General features: G+C 47.7%; 3 protein-coding genes across 13 annotated transcripts in view; 1 reads left to right on the top strand and 2 right to left on the bottom strand.

Annotated features, from left to right (window-relative positions):
- Positions 1–845: 845 nt before the first annotated feature.
- On the bottom strand, positions 846–4,901 carry ppp2cab (protein phosphatase 2 catalytic subunit alpha b). The gene is made up of 7 exons (XM_037468207.2): positions 4,557–4,901; positions 2,515–2,724; positions 2,259–2,432; positions 2,086–2,175; positions 1,797–1,958; positions 1,560–1,678; positions 846–1,469 (listed from the first exon to the last, which is right to left on the bottom strand). Exons 1-7 carry the CDS (start codon positions 4,656–4,658, stop codon positions 1,397–1,399), a joined length of 930 nt encoding a protein of 309 aa, XP_037324104.1. The 5' UTR covers positions 4,659–4,901; the 3' UTR covers positions 846–1,396.
- Positions 4,902–5,730: 829 nt separating this feature from the next.
- Positions 5,731–9,011, top strand: skp1 (S-phase kinase-associated protein 1). Its single transcript, XM_037467854.2, has 6 exons — positions 5,731–5,869; positions 6,539–6,638; positions 6,768–6,841; positions 7,311–7,454; positions 8,015–8,155; positions 8,233–9,011. Exons 2-6 carry the CDS (start codon positions 6,542–6,544, stop codon positions 8,266–8,268), a joined length of 492 nt encoding a protein of 163 aa, XP_037323751.1. The 5' UTR covers positions 5,731–5,869; positions 6,539–6,541; the 3' UTR covers positions 8,269–9,011.
- The window catches only part of tcf7 (transcription factor 7), a 38,952-nt gene continuing 36,873 nt past the window's right edge, over positions 8,965–11,043 (bottom strand). For 5 of the 11 annotated variants that reach the window (XM_037467849.2, XM_037467850.2, XM_062558086.1 and 2 more), the window contains one exon: positions 9,853–10,045. In XM_037467849.2, coding sequence (XP_037323746.1) covers positions 9,978–10,045 — 68 coding nt within the window. In that variant the 3' untranslated portion in view covers positions 9,853–9,977. Of the gene's footprint in view, positions 10,070–11,043 lie in introns of all 11 variants that reach the window. The other 6 variants (XM_037467845.2, XM_037467846.2, XM_037467848.2 and 3 more) reach the window with 2 other exon arrangements.

Raw genomic sequence — 11,043 nt, 5'->3', positions numbered from 1 at the left:
ATTAGAATTCTTCAGCATGTAATCAATATTCTGCACACTTTTATAGTATCTCAGAGTGGCGTGTGTGTGCCTCATAAAATAAAGCCCCTTACCGGTTATTTAATGAGCTCATTGCGCCCCAATTTCATCCTGTTTCCTTATGTTTATAAAAAGATACTCAAGATTATGAAATAAAACAAATGCCTTTTTCAAACAGATATTGACTATATTTAAAACAATGTTTTGATCAATTGATTTATTCCATTAAATTACTTTTATAACTATAACTGCCTTTTTTTCGTTTACAAACTCCTTGTAAAACGCTGACGTCATCTCCGCACCACAACAAAATCATAACAAGATGACGTAATCTCCCGTGTGCGTTGGCAACGGGAGCCAATGGAATGCAGCGCTCCGTGGTGACGTCATCGGGGGTACGCCGGGCGTTGCTCTGCGGCTGCGTCAAGCTGGACACATCAACCAGCGCGAGACCGGAAGTGGGGAGTTTTTGGAAAAAGAGGGAACTGCAGCTGGTGTTGTTTGGCTTCTTTAAAAATAATAGTTATGGGGATATAAATCAGTTTTATTATGACTAGGTGGCTTCAACATCCCATAAAGACATAAATATAATATATACTCCAATTGTAATCTACATTATTCTACATATGTTCACTATAACCTGCTTTCTACCTAAATCCTTAGAATATTACATGCAGTGAATAATGAGCGATGTCACAGGAGAAGGTTTTTCTGCAAACAATTGCCTTCATAATCAAAATAATCCCCATAAACCATGTTTACCAGGGACCTTATTATTATTATTATAGCGTCCGGAGGGAAATGTGAAGAAAAGAAAAGCCACCGAGAAGGAGCCACTTTATCTTTATTATTCAGTCGGTTCGTTTCACACAGACTCAGGAGTTCAGAGGGAGTCAGTAAGCTCATTAGAAGAAGGTCCACAGGACAAAGATACCTTTGCCTGATGGGGCTTTATTTGTCATAAAAAAATCAAAAAAGCCAAAAAATGAATAACAAAAACATCTTTAGTGTGAAATAATTTCCATCTTTTGACATATGTTACATTTCTTTAGATTTACAAAAAGTGCAAAGAGATCAGGTTCATATCTAGTAAATATAAGCTGTGGCAGCATGTGGGAGGGCAGGTGGGGGGGGGGGGTCCAGCTACATGAAGAACTTTAAATAGAGGGGGAGACCTCCCCATACAAGCACTCAGGATGTGGAACACACCTTTTGGTCCATTCAAAGACACACTGACATCAGGGTTCTTCTTTTGTTGATTTACAATGTGCACTGCTGTGTAGCCCCCCCCCCCCCCCATCATTCATGTTGTTATTGGTTTGAGGTCATACATCATGGCAACGATAGACCCGACTGTACAGGGGTCAGAGGTCAATATTTACAGGAAGTATTCTGGGGTGCGGCGAGTGACGTGAGGCTCTCCTCTACGAGGCGCTGGGTCAAACTGGAGACTGGTTAGAAGAAGAAAGGTGTCAATCAATCAATCAATCAATCAGTTATTTTAAATCCCCTGAGGCCGGCCCTGTCTCCATGATACTCACAACGAGTATTTGAGGGTGTCGTCGAGCTCCATGATGGCCGCCTGGTTGCCACAGCGATAGCAGTAGTTGGGAGCACTAAATATTGTCACCACGTTCCTTTCGTGGCACCAGTTGTAACCCTGTGGGGGGGGGGGGGGGGGGATAACAAATGGCATGTGGACCGCTTGATTTTTGATTCTTATGAAATGGGTGATTCTTGAGCCCCCCCCCCCCCCCAGTGAAACCCCAGAGACCCACCTCCATGACCAGCTGGTGGGCGCGGGACACCAGCGTGAGGCGGTTGGCGTGGTTGAAGGTCTCCGAGATGTCCTGACCGAAGGTGTAGCCGGCTCCTCGGGGGGAGATGCCCCAGCCCCCCCGGTCGTCGGGGTCGGACCACAGCAGGTCGCACATGGGACCCTGAGGAGGAGGAGCCAAGCAACAGTCAGCATGAACAGCGACACACGCAGGATCCTGTTAGCCTCCCTAGTGATCACCCCCCCCCCCCCCTTAAGTGAGTAACATCCAAACAAAGTGTCGCCCCTACCTCGTGTGGCACTTCCTGTAGGCGGTCCAGCGCCCGGATGTGATCCAGAGTATCTATGGAGGGCGACAGACCTCCGTGAAGGCAGAAGATCTGGAAGGACCGGGAGGGGAACGGGTCAGGGGGGGTCGTTTAAAGGGACACGTCTGTGGGGACCAATCCCTGCGTCTGCTCACCTGAGAGTCCACCAGGGCGGTGAGGGGCAGGTAGTCAAACAGGTCCGTGAAGGACTTCCACACGTTGGCGTTGCCGTATTTGCGCAGGCACTCGTCGTAGAAGCCGTACACCTGCGTGATCTGTCTGCTCTCGTGGTTCCCCCTCAGGATGGTGATGCGCTCCTGGTAGCGCACCTGAAACACCAGCCACGTCACACCTGGGGTCGCGTTCCTCCTCTCAATTAAAATGCCGCTCTTCTTGGAAAAGACGACTTACCTTAAGTGACACTAGCAAAGTGACCGTCTCCACGGAGTAGTAGCCTCTGTCCACGTAGTCTCCCATGAACAAGTAGTTTGTGTCTGGAGACTTCCCTCCGATCCTGAAGAGCTCCATGAGGTCGTGGAACTGGCCGTGCACGTCTCCGCACACCGTCACGGGGCATCTCACCTCCTGCACGTTGGACTCCTTGGTGAGGATCTCCTTTGCCTGCAGAACAAAGTATCACGGTTTGTACAGGTGGAGGGGGGGGGACTTTTCCAGGTCCCCAAATATTTAAAAACAATCCTCTGATTTATTCACATTTTAAATGTAGATGGACTGTTCCGCAGTACTTGGATGTAGAGATGTGTGAGAGACCCGTGTGCAGCAAGGGAGGAAGTGGTTGCTAAGCACCTTGGCCAAAGTACAGACCACACAACCCCCCCCCCCCCCTTTCACGGCATCACAATGTCAACAAGGTCATTCCAGGGCGGCGTAGTGAAGTCAGCACTTTAACGATCCCATTAAAGTGACTGTAAAGGTTCTCCTGGACGACTGTAACCACAGACGATGACCTCACCCCCCCCCCCACAAGATCCCCGTAGATCAGGTCTGTGTTTGCTGCAGTTTGGAGCTAAATTTGCAAACATTTAGCCGTCTCAGAGTGTTTGGTTGAACACCTCGGTGTTAAATATCCGTTTGACATGTTCTGTACTGTTTTATGTGCTATAACTCCGTCTGTTTATTGTAACAACAATCCACGTTTAGGTCACTACGTCAGGTGAGGAGCGCTCCTTTCTCGTGACCTCGTTTACAGACAAAGTGGTTTTACAATCGAGGGCTTCAGATCCGACAGAGACATCGTAATGACACGCTTCAGATGATCTCCTAACCTTTGACCTTCCAGAAATCCCGCACATGTTCAGAACTTTCTGATGATGACACAAAGGAACTGGATCGAGGCCGATGCTTCGTGAGCCGAATGGAAGCAGAAGGAAGACCTGCCCCCCCGGTACTGAACTCACAACCATGGTTATGCAACCTCTGGAAAGGCTTATTTTTGAACGGAGGGCAGTGGAAGGGACACCGTGTGTCTCAGAGGGACGGATTACTCTGTTTAATTGAACTGTCTGCACTCCATTCAAACTCGATTAAACTTGATTACATTGTCAAACTAATGACATCATCCCTGTAAAGGACAAACACATCGAGGAGGGGGCGGGAATACCCTTGTGCTTGACAGATGGTGCATTGATAAACAATGATAACGCTGATGAGCATTCCGTCCCCCCCCCCCCCCCCCCGGTCCACCAGAGCTCTCATCTGGATCACACAGCATTCCTCCACACCCCCATACATCCCAAAACAGACGCTGTGAGTCAGTGAGCAGGTATCCTGAGTCACACACTCCCTGCTAACTGCTCACATGATGCAACTCACAATCACTCAGAACTTGTGCTATTTATAAAACCAGGGAGGGGTCTGCGTGGGTTCACTTCTGCTGAATGCAACAGGTCCCAGGAGGTGGGCGGATGGGTGCAGGTAGAGAACACATTAGATTAGGCCTTCCTCCTCCTCCCTAAAGCTGCATGTCTGGGTGAGGGGCCACAGGAAATACCACCGGAGCCTTTACTGCATCCACAAGCGTTTCTCCTCCTGCACATTCGAGTCAAAACACACGAGTCCTCCATCACATCCTCCTGCTACGCTGGACCCATCAAAGCATCAGTTTGAGAAACCCAAAGGAGACATTTTCCTCCCAAAGGGACGCCACTGAGCCTCCCCACGCAGCTTCCAACGGGCGTGACGTCACGTGGGATTATTGACAACTTTATTGCCTTGTTAACAACTAACTCAGTCCGACTACTTATTGGCAAGAGAAATGAGTAAGAAGATGGATGACAGGTCAGAGGTGAATTGAATGGGAGGACACAGCTGGAGGCCGATGAGGCGGCGACGGTCGAACGAAACGCGCGGCGCGGACAAACGTACAAACTTCAGACGCCATTTTAAGGCGTCGGTTAACCGTCAGCCGGGGAAACGTTTCCTTCGTATCTCACCTTTTCACAGAGTGTTTTCACTTGTCCCTCCGACAGCTGCTTGCACTCGTTGAGCTGCTCGATCCACTGGTCGAGTTCTTTCGTGAATGGCTTCTCCTCCATTCTTTTTTCTTTGGGTGTTTCTTCGCCGATGACGTTCGCTAATTTAGCGTCGCTCGGGTGACGACTCTACCGGGTCCTGTGGCGTTTCTCCCGGGCTGAATCGGCCGCAGGAGGTCTTCTCTGCGGTCGCGTGCTCGTCTGGGGACCGGCTGGCTGTGTTTTGACAGAGCAGCGGGAGGGGGGGGGGGCAGAGTCTTCCGTTGGCGATCCACCCTGGAAGCCAGCTCGCGTCGAGCTCTCCGCAATAAAACACCCCGTTTCCGGCGGGACCTTCAAAGTAAAAGCACGAGGATGAAGCGCAGGGACATAAACACACGTGATCTGCGGTGGTGTAACGTCTGTATAATCAAGCCCGGATGGAGACAGAGTTCATCAAGCTGAAAACAAGGACAACGAAAGATGAAACATAACTAGTTATTAAATAATCAATACATTTCATGTTCAGGTGCATTTCAGATTAACGTTTACCCCACTCTATCGATTAGCTTTTTCTGATTAATAATTTAAAGTCCAAGCAACAAATACAATATGATAGTCTTATATGTGAGACTTTTCCTATAATGTTGGAGCTTGGCAAATGAAAAACAAAGACTTCCATTTGTTTTTTAAAATAGTTTTACATTGTCCTTACATCATTTGCACTTATCATGTCTTTAAACTTAATATAAATACAGATCGTCAAATAATTGAGTGCAACATTCACAAATATATCAAACTGTTAATTATAATCACTCTAAAGCCCTAATTCTTCAGCTGAAATAAGGAGAAAGCGCCACCACGTGGACGTTTAGAGAGAAACCTGAACTTTAACTACGTTATACAATAAAGCAATGTGCTCAGAAACATTTCACACGGGACTAAAAGTAAATTAAATGGTCACAGTTGAAATAAAATTGAGTGCTAAATCCGTCACAATTCACAGGAGGCTCAAACGACTAAATAACCCGTCCTTCAAAATCAGTCAAATAATATGACATCCTCTGAAAGGAAATCGTAAAGACAGTAAAGTAAATCAATAGGAAATATTTTTATTTATCAAATAAAAGAGGTTGACGCCCCCCCCCCCTAACGAACCCCCCCACTCCTCCTGCGGGCTCACCAGGTTGGTTCAGAGACGTCCAGCCGCTGTCGGTGCCCCCGCGTCTGTCAGGCCCCGCTGTTGACTACGGAGGATTCTTTCACCTCTGGATCCGAGTTCTTAGACATTTACGGTACGTCGCTTATTCGATCGAAACGTTTCGGATTTGTGACTCGCGGTCAAATCGCGTTTTCGTTTTGTTTACATCTTTGTCGAAGGGGCTCGAGCGCTACTGAGGCCTAGCAGACCCCGCGAGGCGCGGGCGAGCTACTATGCTAGCATAGTGCACGGTAATGCTAGCTGCCTGGCGTTAGCGTACAGATTAAACGCCCATTAAAGGGTGGTTTCGATTTTAAAAGGTGGGATATAGCAATGGTGCTAATGTGTAACATTCATGCCTCGCGTATTATGGATTAACGAGCTTCCCTGTTAGTAATTATAAACCCAACCGCGATCTCAACATTAGCTTGTTTGGTTAGCTTTCCCGTCGTTTAATGTTAACGGGGGACTAGCAGCTAGCTAGTTATTGCTAGCTTCAGAGGTTGCGCTCCAACGCAGAACGTCGTTTGGGGGGGGGGGGGGTAACGGGTAACGATAACACGTTATTTACGTTTGTCCCCATCTAACGTGAACTAACGTTAGCTTCATTAACGAGGGTTCACTAGCATCCTGACACACAGCGTTAGCTTAGCATAGGCACAGCGTTGAATTAGTGTAAGCTGTTTATCTTCGTTTGCGTAACATCACTTTTTGCTCGTGCGTGTGTGTTTTCTAATCTAATGTTAATGTTTCCACTCCACAGAGAATGCCCACGATAAAGTTACAGAGCTCCGATGGAGAGATCTTCGAGGTGGATGTTGAGATAGCCAAACAGTCTGTCACCATCAAGACCATGTTAGAAGGTAAAAACACCGTCACCGTCATTGAATGGCTCACTGTGTGGTCTTTTCTTTCCTTTGTTGTATTTTCATTGTATTGTCAATTTAAATCTATATATTTGACACCTATGTATGACATCCGTTCTTTGACAGATTTGGGAATGGATGATGAAGGCGACGATGACCCGGTCCCCCTCCCCAATGTAAACGCTGCCATCCTGAAGAAGGTACGTGAACACACAATTGTCCCCATGTCCACTCACCCGTCTTTGTTTATTAAAAGAAAGAATGCTATTTATTCACCAAATGATGAGTTCACAGCTCACATGTTTTAATGTAGGAGCAGCTCTCGTCTCCTTCAAGATCCAATGCTTTTCTATGTTTTAAGTTGATCTGGTTTTTGTTTGCCGTCCTTTAGGTGCACGTGCACGTTCCTTTGAGGTGCACGTTTCTATTGTTTGTTCATCGCACACTTTTGCTTCCAGTTTCCTTTGGGGGAATGCTTCTTGCCAGTCAGCTCGTCCCATTTGTGGAGCTTTGAATGCTGCTTTCTTTTAGCCTCTTGAGTTCACTTGTTAAGATCTGCAGTTCTTAAACATGTATTTTTCCTGCGTGATAATGAAGTGCTGATTGGTGTCCTCGTGGCTTCTCTAATGCACAAGCATCATTTATTGAAATGGTAACTGTTTCCCTCAGGTAATTCAGTGGTGCACTCATCACAAAGATGACCCCCCTCCCCCCGAAGACGACGAGAACAAGGAGAAGAGGACGGATGACATTCCCGTGTGGGACCAGGAGTTCCTCAAAGTGGACCAAGGCACCTTGTTCGAACTCATTCTGGTGAGTAGTTTGGATTTGGCCTGCTGAGGACTCTCTGTGGGGCGAGCTGGTGAAAGGGGACCAGAGGGGGGGGGGGGGGGGTCGTGGTCAAACAGCTGCAGGCTTCCAAGAAGTGAAACACAAGTGTCTGTCCCACGTGGGGATCAGCCCCCCCCCCCGGCTGTGTTTACATGCACAGGGCTAGTTGGTGCTCGAGGTGTTGGATCCGGATCCTCTGGATCCTTTCTCTGGATGTTGATGTTCACCGAAGCGTTGTCCTTGTTTCCATGGCGTCACATTGTGAGCAAATGGTAGCAGGAAGCGTTGGAACCGGGTGACCTTTTAAACTTTGGTTTGGTGATGGACGAGGACTTTGCCTCCTTAGAGCCGTGTTGTGTCTGTGTGACTGCATAACAAACTTCACGAGGCGCTTCGTGCTCTTTGGTTCCCAAAATTAAGCCCAAACCAAACGGCTTCAGTTGGCTGTCGGTGTCCATGAAAATGTTCCTTCTTTTGTTGTCGTCCCCCTCCCTCCCCCACTTATTTTACCTCTCTGCATTATTGTTTTTTCCATATTTCAGGCAGCCAACTATTTGGACATCAAAGGTCTGTTAGATGTCACCTGCAAGACGGTGGCCAACATGATTAAAGGCAAAACCCCGGAGGAGATCCGGAAGACTTTCAACATCAAGAATGATTTCACAGAGGAGGAGGAAGCCCAGGTATTTATTCCAGGGAACACAAAACATGAGAAAGATAACCCAGTCGTATTCATCCACTGACCCGCTCTCCTCCTCAGGTACGCAAAGAGAACCAGTGGTGTGAAGAGAAGTAGAGGGGGGGGGGTCCCACCAACACTACCACGCTCAATAGGAATCGGCCCTGCTAACTGGTTGCACTGGTGTTGTTCATACTTGTCAATATTTACATTTAGTTTATTTAGAGGCGCACACACACCTTCCTCTTATTTCTCCACCCTCAGCATGAGCATCTAAACTGTCCTGCGTCTCGTCATTATTTAAACCAAGAGGCTCTTTTGTTTCCGCTCACGTAAAACAAGATTAGAAGACTTTTTTCTTTCCCTATTTTTAAATGCTATTTTTGTCTTTTTTTTACTGGACATGTTTGTTTTCTTGTAGGTTTCAATTGGTGAAATAAAAATGTTGACAATGGAAATAAAAGGGTGCAAATTTTATTTTAAGATGTGTTTTTGTTTCATCATTCCTGATTCACGGTGGTCTTGAATTGGAAAACTTTTTTGTCGGATGAAGCTGAATTTTTGGGATGACCCAACACTTTGTTGAAGGATTAAATAAACGTAAAAAAGCCAGTTGTGTGTAGTTTTATTTTTCCTTTCGTCATCCTGAATAATGTCTCACAGCAGACGTGGTAAAGTTGATAAAAACACTTTAATACATCAAACAAAAACAGGTAATACATGAGGTGCTGGTCAACAGGAAGTGGAAGCCGGGTTTGTTGGAACATGCAACGGACTGAACACAAAGGGACGACTCAATGTGTCGCTTTAGGAAACGGCCCCCTTTTAAATTTTTTTTTTTTTTTTTTACATAGAAACAAGTAATTATATGGAATTCCAACATTTATAAAACTTTACAACACAATGCAATATAATGGTACCCATTTGGTCTCAGAATAGTTTACAGAGCGGCAAGTGTCCAGGAGGAGAAAAAAAGACACTTAAAACCCTTTAAAGGTCCCACAGCGAACACCTGGCCCCCCAGGTACAGGAACAAGTCGGATGAGCGACGAAGTGCCAAAAAGTGAGAATATTTACTCTGTATAAAAAGGGAAGTGGAATTAAACTCTTACTGCTAATAAAAAGGTGAAAGTGTCATTTAATTAAAGCTGCTGCTGCTTGTTTCCCTAAAAGAGCTCATTTACACAACTTTACGTTTGTGATTGTCATGAAGGTCAAAGATTTCAAATAAAAACCATTCTCCAGAGGCAAGAAGTCCCGGCGTCGTTGCAGTTAAACGGCAGCAGAGGGAGCCAAAGGACCCTTCAATCCTCGCTGGGGGGGGGGGCTGTTCCCCCTCCACCTTCTACAACATTTAAGGTCATGACCAGGGAGTCACACATGTGGTCTGATTGGTTAAATGAATATGGAGGCCTGATCTGAAGGCTGATTGGAGGACGGTGTTTTATGATGCAGACTGAGGGAGGGGGGGGGGTAAAAACTGAGAGTGAGAGAAGACGTTGTTGCTGGAGGAGGCTAAGGTCAAAGGTCACATCACGGCGCCTCCATTAGGACTGTGAGAGAAAGTCCCGAGGCCTCGGCGGGCGACAGCGCCGTGGAGGCGGAGCCGTGCGTCAGCCCGCCGCTCGCCCCCGGGCGCGTGTGCGTGCGTTTGGCGGCGGGCTGACGGGGGGGCGGCGGGCGCGCGTGCGACGAGCGCACCTGTGACAGCGGGGGGGACGGGGGCAGGCGCGTGGACGGGGAGGGGGGGGAGCGGCCCGGGGAGACGGGCGGCAGGTGCTGGTGGAGGCGGTGGCGGGTCGGGGAGGGCGGAGAGTCTATAGCACTTAAATCTGAAGAAGTTGGGCTGGGACAGCCTCCTCCTTGAAGGTAGCGAATGCACTTCTTTTTCCTCCTAGGGACAGTCAGAGAGAGTTATCTGTGAATAGAGTGTGGATGGTAAACGTCAGCGGGCTTTCATGGAGATGCGTCATTCACACAGTGACGTCAACGTGGGGTCACCATGACAACAGACAGGTTAGTCTATGAACGACACAGCGTACACCTCCGAGTGATTCTCTAATGGACACAAACGTTATGGTTATTTTTTGATTTAGCATAAAGACAGGAAGCCGGGAGGAACGAGCAGCTTAACGAGCTGAGAGCCGACTCTGCCCAATGAATGTGGAGGAGTGAACTGTCAATCACATTAAGTCCCGCCCTAAAGCATCCCCTGCTTTATGGTCTGTTTGGCTGATAGACGTCTATGGGAGCAGAGGAGTCGCCCCCTGCTGGTCACTACACAGCTTTGACCTCACTTCAGACCCGGAGGTCGTCAACAGTACTTGGGGTCCTGGAGTTTGGGGTTGACCTGGAGGTTGCCAGGCAACAGCTGTTGTTGATTGTATTGAAGAATACCTTTTTTAAATTTCTTTTACTGCCTATTCTTTTAACTTTGGACTACCCCCCCCCCTGTTTCCACTCTTTGGGCTAGGCTAAAGGTCATGTGTCATTTGCAGCAAAGCAGCTAACAGGATCCCATGATCATCACCAGAATACCATCTGAGTACCGGGTTCTAACCGCAAAGGGAAGGCGCTAGGCCATATTTAGAGAGAGAAGGTGGGGGGGGGGCAATAGAAAGTGATCTGTAAATGTCAGAGTTCACCATCAAACGGCGTCTGTTACCACATCGCATGAATGGAGAAAGTTGAAAGCAGACGGCATGAGAACGCCGTTACAATGCAAGGCGTGTGCGTGCGTGTGTGTGTGTGTGTCTGTCTGTGTGTGTCTGTTTGTGTGGTGATACAGATCTGCTCGAACCACTTTCCCCCCCCTTTGTTCTCTCAAACCCAACACACACACACTTGGATTTCCATGATGTGGCTACAGCTACAAGGGGCGGAGCTTCTGCT

Source organism: Pungitius pungitius, chromosome 16 (assembly GCF_949316345.1).
Source record: "Pungitius pungitius chromosome 16, fPunPun2.1, whole genome shotgun sequence".
Classification (NCBI taxonomy): Eukaryota; Metazoa; Chordata; class Actinopteri; order Perciformes; family Gasterosteidae; genus Pungitius; species Pungitius pungitius.
This window is presented reverse-complemented; position numbering and strand designations above follow the sequence as displayed.

Coding starts and splice junctions, on each gene's coding strand:
- skp1 (XM_037467854.2), top strand. CDS start 6,542: ATGCCCACGATAAAGTTACAGAGCTCCGATGGAGAGATCTTCGAGGTG. Junction 6,639..6,767: donor CATCAAGACCATGTTAGAAG/GTAAAAACACCG, acceptor GTTCTTTGACAG/ATTTGGGAATGGATGATGAA. Junction 8,156..8,232: donor CAGAGGAGGAGGAAGCCCAG/GTATTTATTCCA, acceptor TCTCCTCCTCAG/GTACGCAAAGAGAACCAGTG.
- ppp2cab (XM_037468207.2), bottom strand. CDS start 4,658: ATGGAGGAGAAGCCATTCACGAAAGAACTCGACCAGTGGATCGAGCAG. Junction 1,679..1,796: donor CCCACCAGCTGGTCATGGAG/GTGGGTCTCTGG, acceptor CCCCCCCCACAG/GGTTACAACTGGTGCCACGA. Junction 1,470..1,559: donor GACACCCTCAAATACTCGTT/GTGAGTATCATG, acceptor TCTTCTAACCAG/TCTCCAGTTTGACCCAGCGC.